Source organism: Acipenser ruthenus, chromosome 7 (genome assembly GCF_902713425.1).
Source record: "Acipenser ruthenus chromosome 7, fAciRut3.2 maternal haplotype, whole genome shotgun sequence".
NCBI lineage: Eukaryota > Metazoa > Chordata > Actinopteri > Acipenseriformes > Acipenseridae > Acipenser > Acipenser ruthenus.
In genome coordinates, this window is record NC_081195.1 from 10,442,376 (window position 1) to 10,459,040 (window position 16,665).

General features: G+C 34.6%; 1 protein-coding gene across 3 annotated transcripts in view; it reads left to right on the forward strand.

Annotated features, from left to right (window-relative positions):
* Positions 1–16,665, forward strand: part of LOC117415679 (WD repeat- and FYVE domain-containing protein 4-like) — a 68,674-nt gene that overhangs the window by 49,572 nt on the left and 2,437 nt on the right. The window contains exons 48-61 of one of the 3 annotated variants that reach the window (XM_034026318.3): positions 1,335–1,377; positions 1,475–1,594; positions 2,410–2,527; positions 3,343–3,452; positions 7,197–7,350; positions 7,495–7,586; positions 10,289–10,501; positions 10,955–11,102; positions 11,557–11,714; positions 12,412–12,570; positions 12,917–13,096; positions 13,408–13,590; positions 14,642–14,738; positions 15,876–15,987. In XM_034026318.3, coding sequence (XP_033882209.3) covers positions 1,335–1,377; positions 1,475–1,594; positions 2,410–2,527; positions 3,343–3,452; positions 7,197–7,350; positions 7,495–7,586; positions 10,289–10,501; positions 10,955–11,102; positions 11,557–11,714; positions 12,412–12,570; positions 12,917–13,096; positions 13,408–13,590; positions 14,642–14,738; positions 15,876–15,987 — 1,887 coding nt within the window. Of the gene's footprint in view, positions 1–1,334; positions 1,378–1,474; positions 1,595–2,409; positions 2,528–3,342; positions 3,453–7,196; positions 7,351–7,494; positions 7,587–10,288; positions 10,502–10,954; positions 11,103–11,556; positions 11,715–12,411; positions 12,571–12,916; positions 13,097–13,407; positions 13,591–14,641; positions 14,739–15,875; positions 15,988–16,665 lie in introns of those variants that run through there. The other 2 variants (XR_004663622.2, XR_009329044.1) reach the window with 2 other exon arrangements.

The following is a 16,665-nucleotide window of genomic DNA, read 5'->3' on the forward strand; positions in this document are numbered from 1 at the left end:
CTTTCTAAAGGAATTTGTATGCTGTCTTTGTAAGATATCTTTGCTACACACCCCTTTTGCTCTTCAGGAGTGATCAAAATACCTACTTACAGTATACCACTAAATACAATAAAATGTGATGAAAACATTTTAGGGAAGCTGTATTAGGATCTGCCACTGTGAGCTAGTATCATAAAAATATTCCCTGTACATGATGATAATAATAAGACAAAGACAACCAGAAGTCCCTGCTAACTTTTGAGTTCAAATCTGTTAACAGGAAACATTTCTCTATCCCCTGAAGTATCAATGTAAATTAGTCAATGTACACTAAATGGTCTCATGAAATGCAGAGACCATTTTTCATTCTAGTCTAAATGAGTGTCAATGCGTGTGTCCCATAGACATTAAATTGAAAGCTACAGTAAGTCTATGTGGTTCATTTACTGTTATTGCGGTGGCTATGGGACATATCAAACAAACAACATGAATACTATAATCATTGTGTCGTGACACATTTATTGCTTGGTCAATCCAGAGTAAAGTTAAAAATGTTATTTTATATATAACATTCAGAGAACTACTCCATTTTTTACAACCAAATAGTTTTTTTTTTGTTTGTTTTTTTAAAAATGTAAATCTGTTATAATTAGACATGTGCTGTATACTAAACTAAATAGCTAAACATACAATACTTTAGCTTAATTCAACAATGAAAAATTAAGTTTATTTGAAATAAATAGACATTTAATATTGTACTGTAAAGAAAATGTACACCATGTAAATCAAACAGTTAAAGCAAATAGCTTTTATAAAGACGCTGTCTCGGTATGTAAATCACACACCACAGTTTAAAGAGCAACACACTACCTATCAAGTCAACATTGTTTAGCTTACCAAAGCTTTACCATATAGTGTGGACCAAAAACTGTAGTCACATAGTAGAAACAATATTAATTATATATTACAAAGACAAATAAATAAATAAATAATGATGGCTGGTGTCCACTAGTACTTACTGATACCCAACTGAGTGGCAGTTATTAAATTAATTTTGTAAACTGTTTGTGTTATTGTAATTATTGTAATTTTTTTCAAGATTATATTTTATTGAATTGATTCATTTTATTTAAACTTGTCTACTTTATACACTTGAAACTTCTTTAATGTCAAGCATTACGTAGGTAACCGTAGGATTATATTTGGCCTGTGTTCCCTACATTTAAAGTGGCACATTGACATTTTTTCTGCTGTACCCAACTACAGTAGTACTGACCTGCCTAAATGGAAGATATCAAAAACATTTGTTCTGATGGGTTTGAAAGGTGATTTTTACATTTTGCTTTTCCTTTCAGTAAGAATGCAGGAGGAGAAAAGACAGCTCTACATAAATGGCAGGTAAGTTAGAAGTATTTGTAAATCAAACAGCAGCACCGTTTTCAAAGGTCTGGTTTATCCTCTGATTGTTTGTTTTTCTCTCTTGTTATGGTGGCAGAAAGGGAAGATGAGTAATTTTGAATACCTCATGTACCTAAACACCTTGGCTGGCCGGACTTACAATGACCTCATGCAGTATCCTGTCTTCCCCTGGATTATTGCTGATTATGATTCCGAGGTGAGCGATGAAAAACGTGTTAATATGATTTACGTCAGCTACTTCCAAAAGGAGCCTCCATTTGTATTTTATTTTGTTTAAATGTGACTGCAGTAATTGTAAGCCATCCACTCCAAGAAATATTTCAGAACACTGGAGATTAATGGATTTGTTGATCTATGACTTTTATATAGAGAGCCTCAAATAAATGCCCTATTTAAAGCATCACGTTGAAACTGCTCTCCTGTTTTGTATATTTGTTTTGTGATGAAATATGGCAGAATCTAATGAAAAAAAATAACATTTGACGTCCTCTCGCTTTTTTCATAAAGTTTTCTCAGTGCATATATTACATTACTTTGTATAATAATATGCACATGTATTACCAATGGGAAATTCAATCAGGAAATTGGTTGCTGTTTGCACCCAGGCAATCTCTTTTCTATTTTTCCTACATTTATCCCACAACATGCTTCAGGGTTTCCAGAATGTGCATTATACATGTAACTTAACACTTCACAATAGGTACCAGGAATGTGATGTACCATGATGTAATATGATCTAAAATAATCTAGGTCCATAATTACAAAATATATAATAAATCATTGATTTCTTATATACACAGCTAATTCATAAAATTGTATATATATCAACCCTAATTCATATGAAATGACAGTAATCATAAGCCAAGCCCAGTCCCACATACCACCCAAGTCTGAATCATTTCTATATCTAGTTTGGTTTTTGGTGTGAGTTTCCAATAAATAGCATTCCCTTTGTCACTGAAATCAGTAACAATTGATCACATTAAATTGAGATTTTCACGTCTTTTGTAGACATTGGATCTTTCTTCTCCTACAACCTATAGAGATTTGTCAAAGCCCATGGGGGCACAAACTGAAGAAAGACGAGACAAATTTGTTCAACGATATAATGAAGTGGAAAACAATGATGGTGAGCATTTGAACATGTTCATACAGTACAAATCACTGGTCAATCAAAATGCTGTGCTCTAGACAATATCATATTGTAGTCTTTTATTGTTGCTGTGAAACTGATTGATCGTTGTGCTTAGCAAAGTCAGTGGTGTTGTGCGTGGACTTCCACAGCAAACAGGAACAAACCAATTACAGGTGGATAGTTTTCCTAACAAAAAAATAAATGCGGCAATCACCAGTATTTTGCATATTGTACTTTATATTCTAACAAGAAGACTAGTTACAATGATTATTTTGAATGTATTGTGATAATTGTGTCCGAGGTAGGGTAAATACTGCTTCACATTCATTCACCTTCCTTCTGCTAATGTATTGAATGGAGTCATTTTAGTTTCTTTAATAAATGTTTAAAAAATAAAGAACAAAAAAATATAATTTTGAAAAAATGCATTTATTTTATTTGATAGATACAAGCTCTTCCTCCCCTACCTGTGCTGTGAAGTATGCATATTAAAATCCACTTTGTTGTAATAATGATGTATTGTACTAATAAGGTTTACAACTTGTCAAACGGATTTAACACAAAGACCCCTCTGGTGAAAAAAATACTAGTGAAAAAAAACTACTCAATATTTCCTGGAATGGTTGGGGGGTCAACTCTGAAGGTATGAAAATGAATATAAAACTGAAGATGTAATTACGGTATCACAGCAGCACAAACAATATGAAAAAGCGATATGATTTTGCAGCTGGAGACTTGTTTTTCTGTGCACAGTTGCAAAGGCCTTATTCATTACCAATGAACTCTTGTATTATCTTTCTGTATTCTAGGTGACCTTTCTGCACAGTGCCACTATTGCACCCATTACTCCTCTGCTATTATTGTAGCTTCCTTCTTGGTCCGAATGGAGCCTTTTACAACGACTTTCTTGTCTCTGCAGGTAATTTACTTGTGAAGGTTTCAACAATGTTTTCAATGACTTTTAGCCAGAATGGTGCGTTATCTTCCCATAATGCACCATTTTGTCACACACTTAATTAATTACATTTTTTAATACATTTTTGTGCTTGATAAAAAGTCATACGATCCAAAGGGGACTTCTTGGTCATTTTGGTTTGATAAACAGCGTGCCGTAACATTCACTTCATCATACGGTAGGGACAACAAGTGTAATGATTCAACTGCGACTAAAACAGAAACAGTTCGCATTCCAAAATGCCTGACTCGTCTTAAAGCCGCAGGCACACATTATTTCAAAATGTTTTGTGTCACATGACAGGGAGATTTTTATTAATATCTATAAAATTACAAGGAGCAGGCTTACGTTAAACATTCTGATCACAGCACAAATGCGAGTGCAAGCGCAAACGGTTTTACGGACGGTTTAATGTTCCATGAGAATTAAAGCCCTGGTTATAGTGAAACTCTAGTACATTACAAGCTCAGAGGGAACGTGATGCTGCACTTCCTGTCCCGCTAGAAAATGAATCAGCTGCTGCTACTGGTAGACAGATCAGGGAGGGTAGTAAGTATTTTACACTTTACATGTAGTAATGTCAATGCCATGAAATAATGTACCTTGTATAATTATTATAAATAATAAATGATTGCCCTACGTGCCTCTACCTCTTATATTAATATAGCAATCTCCTGTGTCGTGAAGCATGGTTTACGTATTCTCTCGGTGAATGACCTACAACAGGGGTGTCAAACTCAGTTCCTGGAGGGCCGCAGTGTCTTCTGGCTTTCGTTCCACCCGAGCTCTCAATTACTTAATTGGTCTAATTATTTGATTAACTGGACAAACTTAACACTTCTCTTCAGGCCTCAAAATGTTTCATAGGGAGTGTACCTTGAATCAAGTGCCTTTTTAAAACCATCAACTGTAAAAGACCTTGAAAAATATTAAATATGTCAAATTCAACAAATAATTATATAAATTATGTTAATTGAGAGCTTAAATTGGAATGAAAACCAGAAGACCCTGCGGCTCTTGAGGACTGGAGTTTGAAACCCCTGACCTACTACTTGCTGGTCTGACTTGCGCTGGTTGTTCTTGCTCTGTGCTACTGCCGCTTGACATGATCACCACTTCTCCATTAAAAACGGAGCCTTGCAGTGACGCAAGCGCATTCTGTCTCTTAAAGGGATTGTTGCCTGGCCCTGATTGGATAGCAGATTCCCCAACCTACTCAGCATTGATTGGCTGGGCGCTGTCACTGTGCCACATCGCTTGCGCTGGGTTTTTATTTTGATCAGAATCACACTTTTAGAGAAGCCACACCCTATGGGGCAGACTGCATCTGTGATTGCGCTTGTTACATCAGAATCGAGCCCTCAGTTTGAAGACCATTTTTTTCTGAAAATCTTTAAAGGTATCTGTCACAAAGACGGCCGGAGTGAGTGGCGTCAGACCAGAGCCAGGAAATAAATAAACAAAACGAGAGGTGGAGTTTGGTGGAGCTGAGCGAATGCTTTTGCTCAGCATTTAATAAATAAACAGAACAGAAAATAAAAGGTTTTAAACACAAAAACAGGACACGGCACTTGAGCCAAAATAAACAGACAAACAAAACGTACTACACAGACAAACACGGTGAGCTTCTATTTTTCTTATTTTACGCTTACAGTTACCTCCGTCTCCAATCCCGTTCTCTACTCACCGAACACACAACCCCGAGTGAAAGAAATGTGCATCTATATATACTGTTGTGCTGGGATTCAATTACTAATTAATTATTCACTTGAATCCCAGCACGTGAATTAATTCTGTGCAACCCCGTGCCTAAATATAATTATACAATTTAAATACTTGTGCTGCACACACCCATTTATATCCCGTGTACCAATGACTATACACCAACATTAACACACGCACGCAACATACAACACATAACACACAAAATACACACAGGGGCAGGCACTTCGTCACAGTATCACGTGCTGATCTACTGTTATCTTCAGGTCATTATCATTTAAATGCATACATATATATACTACCTGTATGGTGTTGCCAGATATTTAATTTTTGCTTTCGTTCACATCAATATTTTGTGCGTTCAGGTGATACAGGGTTAAAGTAAAAATGCTTTTATGAGTTGGGCTTCGGCTTTGTGCACATGCGGTATGTTGAAATTCTAATTGAGCCTTATTTGGTTACATTTCTAAACAAAGAAACAAATCAATTCAACATACAACAATCAAGTCATAACGGCTTACAATGATTAAAATGTTTTCCACCTTATACTCCAGTCTTGCAAGGTTTTTATTTTAAGGAAGTAAAGCAACGCAGTCCATTTTATACAAATGAAAGCTGCTGCTGATGATAGTAATCAAATAGTAAATCAAACTGTAGGTCTTCATTTCATGGTTTATGGAGTGTATTCCCAGAAATGTCTTTCACTTTTGATCACATTTTTAATGATTTTACTAGAAAACTTTTGAATAAAATATGTAAATGTTTTAAACAGAATATTTGAAATGATTGCAAAACTGGATATTGGATTTCAGTGTTTGATAAGATATAGTTGTAAAATAAACTAAAATGTTTTAAAAGTATGACTTACAGCTCCCTCTCATGAACTCAGACCAGCTTTTTGCAAATTCTTTGTAAACCTTTTCTTTTATTCTTTGTGAAAAAAAAAATGATTTCAATATATATGCAAATACATTTATTAGCATCAAAAGCATAAAAAAATCAGGTTTCCTCTTTTAAAAGTATTAGATTTGAACACTGCGATCCAATTGATTAAAATAAAATGTCATGCATATTTAATAGTCTGCATAAAACAATAAAGATATTAGGTGCACCACAATGCATTAGGCTGCAGAAAAATCACATTCCTCTTTGCTGTAATATCTTTAACTTGATTTGTAGCACTAACAGCATTTACTGTGTATATATTATTTTTATTTAATATAGGTAATCTTTTTACTGCAAAGTTTAGTGTTTCTCAGGAGATTGCTATCAAGACTTATACAACCTGCAAAAAATGAAAAGCTTCAGTCACCCCCAGGCAAAAAAAAACAATCTGTGATTAAGCAAATAATATATTTAATATGCTGCAAGGGAAACTTTCTTCTCCTTATTTATTTATATTTTTCTTTTGATGTGGTCCATTGTTCACTTAAGCGAGTTATGACTTAACATGTGATTTTTCATATACAAAATATATCAGAAAAGACACTATAGCAGTTACTTGATAAAAAGGTTGCCTGCTTTGCATAAGCTGACATTCAGTGATACGATATTAGTTTATCACATATTATTTATGCATCCATGGAAAGCTAGAACATTTGGTAAAACAGATCTTGGCCTGACACAAAACCCTAAGTACAAATACTGTACCTCTTTGATTTACATTTTAACGTTAGTTTTAATTTATCTGGATTGAATCAAAATGCAGCCGTGGTCACTTTGCTGTGCTGTTGTGAAAAGAGCACTAAAACTTATCAAGCAGAGACACAAAAGGATGAGTAAAAACATTTTATCACGACCTGTAGGTGAAGGGCTGCTGGGGAACACAATGGTTTGACAGTTTATTATTATTATTATTATTATTTATTTCTTAGCAGACGCCCTTATCCAGGGCGACTTACAGTCGTAATTAAGCACTGGTTTCATGCATCTTTGTCCTAATCTGGAATTATGGATCTGTAATTTCCAGTTTTGTCAATATTGCAGGGTGGAAGTTTTGATGTTGCAGATAGGATGTTTCACAGTGTGAAGAAAGAATGGGACTCTGCCTCCAAAGACAACATGAGTGATGTGAGAGAGCTCATCCCCGAATTCTTTTACCTTCCAGACTTTCTTATCAATTCCAATAAATTTGAATTTGGTGAGTTGCCTGTCCTGTTTTACAAAGTCATCTTGTTAATATCAGAAACATGGAGATCTGAATTGCAAGTAGTATTAATGTGTGGCTTGCTGATCATTGTTCCTGAATTATATCCAAAGATTTATTTTCCAGTTTTTTTTTTAGGTAGCATGCAAGATGGAACTACACTGGGTGATGTGGTAATACCAAAGTGGGCAAAAGGCGATCCACGTGAATTTATCAGATTGCAACGGGAGGTCAGTACCTGGAAAATATATATTTTTTCTTTCTGCATTGGTAAAACTACAGTTTATTTGATGTACAGTTTATTAAAATCTCAAATACAGTACCAAAAAAAGTCTTGTCTAAATTTCTGTAAATACTGTATACAAGTTTCAAGTCTTGTCTAAATTTCTGTAAATACTGTATACAAGTTTGTGGGGTCTATACAATTCAGATTTAATTATAATACCGCTGTTTTTTAAAATCATAAAAATAGACAGGAACTCATGACAGGGGCTCACGTGCACTGTCAGTTGTTTAATGTTCTGACCTTTGTACACAAAGGGCACAATTTAAATTACTTAGAGGTGTTTAAACTTGCCATTGTTTTTATAAATTGAATTGACCTGTGTGTCTCAATATCCATTTGCATTCCACGTTTCCAAACCAGTACTGTTTGACAGCAGATTATTTCCTTCCTGATCTGCATTTGAGATCCAGTTCATCTGAAACCTGATCACTTATAGGTAGGCACATGGAAACAAGGTATGGTCAACAAGATAATCTTGTTTCTATGGTCTTGGTACAGAGAATTATTATGCAATCACAGACTTATCTAATTAAGGCAAACTTTATAGTCCCAGCTCGTGACAACTTGGATTATGATATCAGTGGCGTCAGGCTAATTTTACAGTAAAGGAGGGCTTTTAGCACGGTAGCTGTCAGAAACCTTGTATGTCCCACTGTTGATCCCAGTGAGTCTCTTCTGACCAGCCAGTCAGAAATATCTACATGTAAAGCATAATAGAGGGATTGTAGAATTCAAGTGGAGATCGGTACAGAATATGTCACATTGTAAAAAATATATTAAAACAAGTAAGAAAATGTCACAGTATGAATAAACCCTTTACCCATAATCAAATCATGCATTTCATATATCTATAGTTACTACAGCTATATACAGCTTTTTAAATAGTTGAACATGTGTTGTTGTATCTGCTGCTCACAATCTCTTGAGCAGTAGAGTAACTAGTTCAAAGTATTTTTGAGATAAATGTGATACTCATGGAATTGTAGATGTCTTCACTGTGCATCGTGTTTTCCATGAATACAAAGTAGTCGATGTTTTGCTTCAGAAATAATTAACTTCAACATTGAACAATAAATAGAGCTGTAAAAAAAAAAAAAAAAAAAAAAAAAAATATATATATATATATATATATATATATATATATATATATATATCTTTTGATTTTCTTCACCAGCCTGAATTATTTAACTGTTATTGAATTATCTTCTTTTGGACTTATTTAGCAGCTTGCACCATTCGTTGGGGAAAATAATTTACTCTTCACTTACCAGAAAAGCTTCCCTCAATGTAACTGGGCAGTTGTAATATTCAGCACACAGTTTGTGTGGAGAAAGAGTGGGTCCTGGTATTGACCCCACTCTGTGTTTTCCTCAGTCTTCTCAACCTCACTTCACCAGGGCTTTTTCACATGCCAGACAACCTAGGCTTTGCCAAGATTTGATTCCACAAAGGAATTGAGGGTCTCAGATTTGGAATCAAATTGCAAATGGAACTGACAGTAACATCACAATGAAATATTGCTTATAAAGAGTAAAACCATAGAACAATGTTTAGAACAACTAACTGAGTTATCATTCCTGTGTGGTAAAAAGTGGAGTGACCATACAGCCTACATTTACCCATACATCTCTTGTTATGTTTTTAAGAAGTTTACAATTCTAATTAAATTTTGTGTGGGCATTCTTTAGCACATGTTCATTATTATGTCACACCGTTCTAACTGTATAGCTACATGTGATGATGTCACAGTCACCTGAGATGTTGAAGAAAACACTTAAAGCAGTTAGTAATTGTACATTAAGGTTTATAGGCAATGATATTGTAACCTAATTGACAAAAAAAAGTTCTTCATGTTCACTGCTTTGATGCCAATCCTCTTTACAAAAAAATTGTTACAAGAAAAGGTGTATTTTTTTTTTTTTTACAAAATTATCAGTGGATACAACATGCTGCTTTCTGTCTTGTAGCTAGGTCTTTTTACAACATGGCTTTTTTCCCAAATGTGTTCCTGGATTTTTTCTAGCTTGTTGTCAAGCTCAAGTGTCTGCATATCTCTTACAATGAAGCATTTTCTGATTACAATCCTGTCCAGCTGAAATTCAGTTGTTTGCTTTTGTGAGCGGTGCTGTGTTTTGTATCCCTAGGTTTGCAAAAAACTATTCAATTTTCAAGTAAATAGGTTATGGTTAACTGAAAAGGAGCTGTTGATTCTTTTCAGGCACATTTACGGTATGCTTGGGTAATGACAGTGTAATTGTGTACTGTAAGTGCTGCTTGAATTAACACTGCTGGAATAAAATATATGCTGCTGCTGAGGGTATTTGATGTCAGATCTGTCATGTCCTGTGCTCAGCTGAATGCAACAGGGATAATGCCTACTTAAGAGATCGCCATATGGAATAAAAAAGGAATAAAAATATATGGCAGGCATCTGTTTCATCCAATTTTTACATTTTCCACAAAATACAAAATAATAAATAATAACAACTGTGTAATTAATAACACTTAAACTGAAGTGTTGCAAAAGTATTAGTTGTGTATTCTAAATCACCTACGAAGTACTGGACTTGTTTGGCAGCAACTCACATTCGATAACATTAAGAATTTATAGAAACTTTCAGCTTATTGCAGCTGTTATCATTTCAGGCGTTGGAGAGTGACTATGTCAGTGCAAATCTTCATCTGTGGATTGATCTGATCTTTGGCTTCAAGCAGCAGGGTCCAGCTGCAGTGGAGGCAGTGAATGTCTATCACCCCTATTTCAATGGTGACCTAATAGATCTTGCTAATATGAAAGACCCCTTGAAGAAGAGCACCATCCTGGGCTTTGTCAGTAACTTCGGACAGATACCAAGACAGGTGCTGTATAGTAATATTACATATTTTACATAACACTTCTCTACAGGGCCTGAGCAGGTATGTTGAGCTAACTGCATGTTGATCCCTGTATCATGGTGAGCTAAGAAAGCATGGCCATTTAAAATGTATATGCTGAATGCTGGCTCTTATTCTCCAGTCAATAATGCTCTATTAATTGCGTTTCAGCTTCAATTTACAAAAGCCTACATCTAAAAAAAAAAAAAAACACCAAGCTTTGACTCATCTAGGGAAAGTGGGTTTGGTATAAAATTCTAATATTTCAGCGAGCACAAGAGTCAGAACATGTCAAATAATTACTGTAAGCTTAATTAGGACAACCTAATTAACCTCATAGTCAAACCTGTCATGATTCTATGGAATGAGAATCTTCTTTTCTGTCTTTATAGAGCACTCTTACATTTTCTTTTTTCTTTTCTTTTTTGATGGCACCAGCTTTTCACAAAGCCTCATCCTCCTAGACTGGGACATCAGAAAATCAATTCAGGGAAAGAGGCAACCTCATGCTCCACTCCAGCAGGGGACACACAGCCATTTTTCTTCAACCTAAACAAACTGAAACCTTCTGTACAAGCTCTTAAAGGTATTTGAAAAAGAAAATGTTTATTCACTTTTTAATATTTGCAGTTATTGAAATAAATATAAGTAATTTCAGTGCTTAATCATACTTTGTCACCACTAGATTTCATTGCAAATTTCCTGAAATGCAGTCTTGTCCATTGGGAGCAATAGCATGGTTCCCGAAGATGCCGTCTAGACTCTTTAAAGACTTCTTATTCACACAGAGTAGAGCACTCCCCTCGTTTGATAGAAATACCTTCATGAAGCCACAAGTGATGCTTCTTTAATAATCTGAATATCCCAACAGGATTTCCTCAGAAAATGAGAAGTATTTATTTATGGAATATAGTACTTGTATAATAAATGGATATTTTCCAGATCTAATATCATGTATAATGTAGTTGCTTTTAATTTTAATAGCATGTAATAAAGGCTGGTGCTATTTCATGTTTTTCTTGTTGTTTTGTTTTTAACAGAGCTGGTCAGAGGACCAGTGGGACATATTGTGTGTGGAGAGAAAGAAGTCTTTGCAGTGGAAAAAAACAAACTCCTGATTCCTCCTCTGTGGAATATGACCTTTTCCTGGGGATTTAATGATCATACCAGTGCCTTTAGAAGCTATGGCACTGAAAAGGTTCATTTTGACTTAAGAGATAACTAAGAATTGTGTTATTACTGCTTATTAGCATGTGATTGTAGTTAGTTACCATCAGACCAGTCTTATTATCAACAAACTTTGATCTTACATTTCTGATTTGGAAAATGTATCATCAGTATCTTTTGATCAATAAAAGCTTTTATTTATCGTGGACATTTTTAATTTAAGTTGCGGTTCTGTGATGACTAATTAATCTCATTGTAAAACCTTAAATCTTTGAAACTGCTGTGCAAGAGCTTATTTTTTATCCATGTGTTGCTTAAACTATAAGTCACTAAACTGTTTACAAATATTTGTTCTTGAATGTCAAATCTGTCTTAAACATTGCCACTCTGGCATTTAATCCCACTAGAGTGAGAGTTAAAACCAAAATAAATGTTCCATAAATCTCAAGTCATTATTTAAGTTTTTCCCATGGTTACACTATGCATTTGTCATAGTTTACCCTGGTTTTATTAATATGCTTTACCATACCTTGCTATTCTTTACAATGCTTACCAATGCTATACCATGATTTTACTATACTAAACTTTTAAAAGGATATGTATGTTTGGTTTTAAAAATGATTATGTACCAGTAATTATCATGTAGAAAAATCAGGTTTCACAATAGCAGCTGTTAGGATAGCAAAATAGTCCTTGGTATGAAGTTGTATGTGTCATTTCTTTTTCAGAGTTTTGCCATATTTGAAAGTCTTGCAGACTGGGGACAGTGTCTGTGTGCATCATGCCCTACCCAGAGCTCTGTTATTACAGCAGGGACAAGCACGGTGGTATGCGTCTGGGAAATGTCCATCAGTAAAGATAAACTGAAACACATGAAATTAAAGCAGGTTAGTTTTAAATATCCCCTTTTAATGGTTGTACTGTATGTGTTCTTTCTTATAACTACTGTTACAAAGTTAAGTAAATAAATATTTGGCTTCATGCATTCATTAGTATTGAAGGGGCAAGCCAAAATGTTGTCTACTTAAGTTTCTTATCAATTTTTCAGTAGTTTATTGTTGAGTGTTTTGAAGTAATGGGTCAATATTTTTTTCTGCAGTAAATGTGTGCAGGATAATCCTGATAATTCTACCAATAGGATTATGAATATAAATAACAGAGATCAATATTTCTCCAGCAATACAGGTGTCATATGTTGCCTAAACTTACACGTTTACCGATTATTGTTTCCAGGCTTTATATGGACATACAGATGATGTGACCTGCCTAGCCACCTCTTTGACCTACAGTGTGGTAATCAGTGGATCACTTGACAGAACATGCATTATTTGGGATTACAATCGACTGAACTACATCACTCAGCTTCCGGAACATAATGCAGGGCTCTCAGCAGTGGCTATCAATGATTTAACTGTAAGGTTTTCAGCCATTATCATCCTCAAGACACTTCCATAGACATATCATGACTCTTTAATGAGTACATGCGTCCAAGGAAAGTGTGCTTCAGAGAGTGAGAGATTGATTGGTGCATAGGAAGCATTAATGGTGTACTTAATAGTGATAATATAAACTGTGAAAGGGAAATAAATAACCAGGTGTTCACCCAGGTATAAAGATATTATGGAAATGGATGTAATGTTTTTAATTTCACTTTATTTTATTTCACAGGCAGCTTTTTGTTTCTTTCAACTTATATTTAATCCATACAGCCTTCCTTTTTATAGGGGGACATTGCTTCATGTGCAGGGCCTTTCCTTTACCTTTGGACTATCAAAGGTCAGCTTGTTTCTTCTATCAACACCGCTTGTGGTCCTGAAGGGGACATTCTATGCTGCTGTTTTACACAAAAGTTTGAATGGGATTCCAGAAATGTAATTGTCACAGGATGCGCTGATGGTATTGTGCGAGTAAGTACTGCTTGACAAATCTCAGGGAATAGGGATATTAATAGCAGTACATTATTTACTAGCAGGCAGTCTCCTGATTTATTTTGTTTCATGACCTAATCAAGCCATACAGGATGTTATGTTTAGTCATTTTTTGCTTTAAACTGTCTAGTTCGCACATTCATTTTTATAATTTCAAAAATTGAAGGGGAATTAAGGAAGACGCGCTTTCATGACGTCGTTCAGGTACATCAATGTCACATCAATAGAGATTTTTAAAATAAATGTGTGCGTGCTCACAGACACAAATGAAAGAAGACAGTTATTTTCAGGTGACATTGTATTTTAAATGGGTTTTTAATGCGATACCTCAACATGTACCAGGAACTTTCTCCATTGTGGCTATAGGGACAAGTTATCTAAATAAAACAAGATTCTTTTCTATAATGGTTCCCCAATAGAAGTGGAAGAGGAATTCATTTTGGAGCTGGACATATAATTTATTTTTTACTCACAAACGTTGATAAATGAATTACCACGTTTCACTTCCAATTAGTTTCAGGAATAAGAAATGTACAGTATGTGCCACAGTAATTCTTACTTTAATAAGGGAGCATTAGGTTTTTTGTTTTTTATGTAATACCTGATTGGTAAATCCCAAATAAAGGAACATGCTCACATATTGATGAGATTAACAGTCAATCAAAAATCAGTAAAATAAATCAATCAATCAATAAATAAAACAGTAATCTATTGATACATTTTACCAATAAATATAAGGTTTGCCAATATGGATATTTTGTTAAATAAGCCTTTGATGTGTCCCATCAAGTAGCGTCTTTTTGTATTGATTTTTTACAGTTTAAAAGTAGTTTTCCAGGTATAATAAATGCATTTTGAAATATGAATACCATATATTCAGTATAAAACACAAATCTAGGTTATTCACTTGAAAAGGTTTCTAAATTAGGCAACAAATGGGTCCCGAGTCTCTCTTAAATCAATGGGCACTAGATGTGATTTATGATTATATCTGTGTGCTGAATTGTGGGTGTTTTTGTTTCCCTTATAGTTATGGAAGACAGAATATGTGAAAACACAATTACCAGCACATCAAGTAGAACCAATGTCCCCAGGGCACCCAGCAGCTACAACTCCAGAGGAAACCGGTAACATTAATATATTTCATGTTAACTGTGGCAAGGGGCTAACATACAAGGAAAAAATACTACTTTTTTTTTTTTGTAATCGTTAAAGGTAATGTTTTTCATACGCTGCAGTGCCAGAAGATGTTTATGATTTACACATGCTAATTTGTTTTTACAGGGTTAAGAAGCACAAAGTTCTTCACAGTTATAGCACTAAACAAAACTCTGCTTACATTGATTGTTTTGTGAATGTATGCTGGTATTCATTTTAACTCTGGAGCATGAATATTGTCTGAACAATTATCTACATTTAAAGACACAATTGGGATAAAAAGGAGAAATAGCACGACGAGTAATTATTCAGTTCAGAAGTATAATGACCATTCAGTGTTTATTGCTACATGACAATAAGCCTTCTGAGTATCACTTATTAGTCATTTAAAAGAACTGAGAGTGACTGAATAAAAAGTTTCAAGCTGGAAGATACTGTCTACAAGCCAGTGGATGTTGACAGGCAAATGACATTGTACCAAACTGTGTGCAAGTATGGACTCTGATTTTTCACAGACCTTATTTAAATGTATTGTACAGTCCTGTATGTAGTAATGGTAATTATGTTATTTTCAATAAATCACCACTGGGAGAAAACGCAAGCAGGATTTATACAGAGTTGAAGATTGGTGTGGTTAAAATCTGACCCGTTTTAAATCATTCAATTAGATGGAGAATTATACTAGAATTATACGATTCATTTTTCTACTAATATTTGAAGCTATTAGTATGATATTTATCTTAAAATGCTCAGTTCTAAAGCTGTACAGGGATTTGAATAAAAGTTTCTAATGTTGTACCATACAGCCTAGGTACAAGGGATTGTGTGGCAGATTATTAAGCATACAGCCAGTAAACACTGATGAGCAATTCTGCTGAACTAGGCATGCAATTTAGAAAGCAATAATACCCAAATCCAATTTAGTACACTTGGTTACAGCATAGCGTCAGCGCATGTAAGTATCACAGGGTACAAATTAAATTGGAACATCCTCCTCTTGTAACATCACAGGATTATATTAGATATATTTTTCTCAATTTAACAGCATGCTGACCATAAATAAAAACAGCTTCTAATTCTTCTTCTTTTTTTTTTAAACACATCAGGTAAAAAGTGGGAAAAACACCTTGTTCTTTGTCGAGAGCTAAACAGAAGCCAAGAAAATTCTCAAAAACGATATAAAAATAACCCTGCAGTTACAGCACTGGCAATATCCAGGTAAATTATTATTATTATTATTATTATTATTATTATTATTATTATTATTATTATTAACATTTGGACATGTGTGCCCAGCAGAGGGCATTGTAGCCAACACAATATAATCAGTGGCACTGGGGGTGCTGAAAGCCATTGAACAAAACTGTAACCCCTGTATATGATGGAAGCCATGCAAAGCCAGGCTACCGCACCCCCAGCACACCTAGTTCCAACGCCCCTGAATATAATATTAAAATACCTTATTGCTCAAAAAGTTTTATGCAGTATTTGCTATCAGATATTGTATCTTTTAATGGGCTTGCAACAAACCTACATTTGAAGTGCTGCCCATTAAATATTTGAGGTGAACCATCTTTCATTTTGACATTTAAACCACAAATTCTGAAGTTCACGCAAAAAGTTTGAGATACGCTAGGAAGATCCTGGTTTAAAAGGTGGCTAAAAGCTTATTTATAAAAATAACTAGCACATAGCCTGGATCAGCAATATACAGCTTGTATAAAATCAAGTAGGAACTAACTTCAAACAAAAGTAATGCTAATATTACTAAGAAAGATTTTTTGTACCTTTTTTGCACATAAAGCTTCTGGGTATATAGACCTGGTTATTTCTGAGCTTTTCATCATTTTATGTCTGGGAGCACCACTAGCCAGATCACAAGAACATAAGAACTTA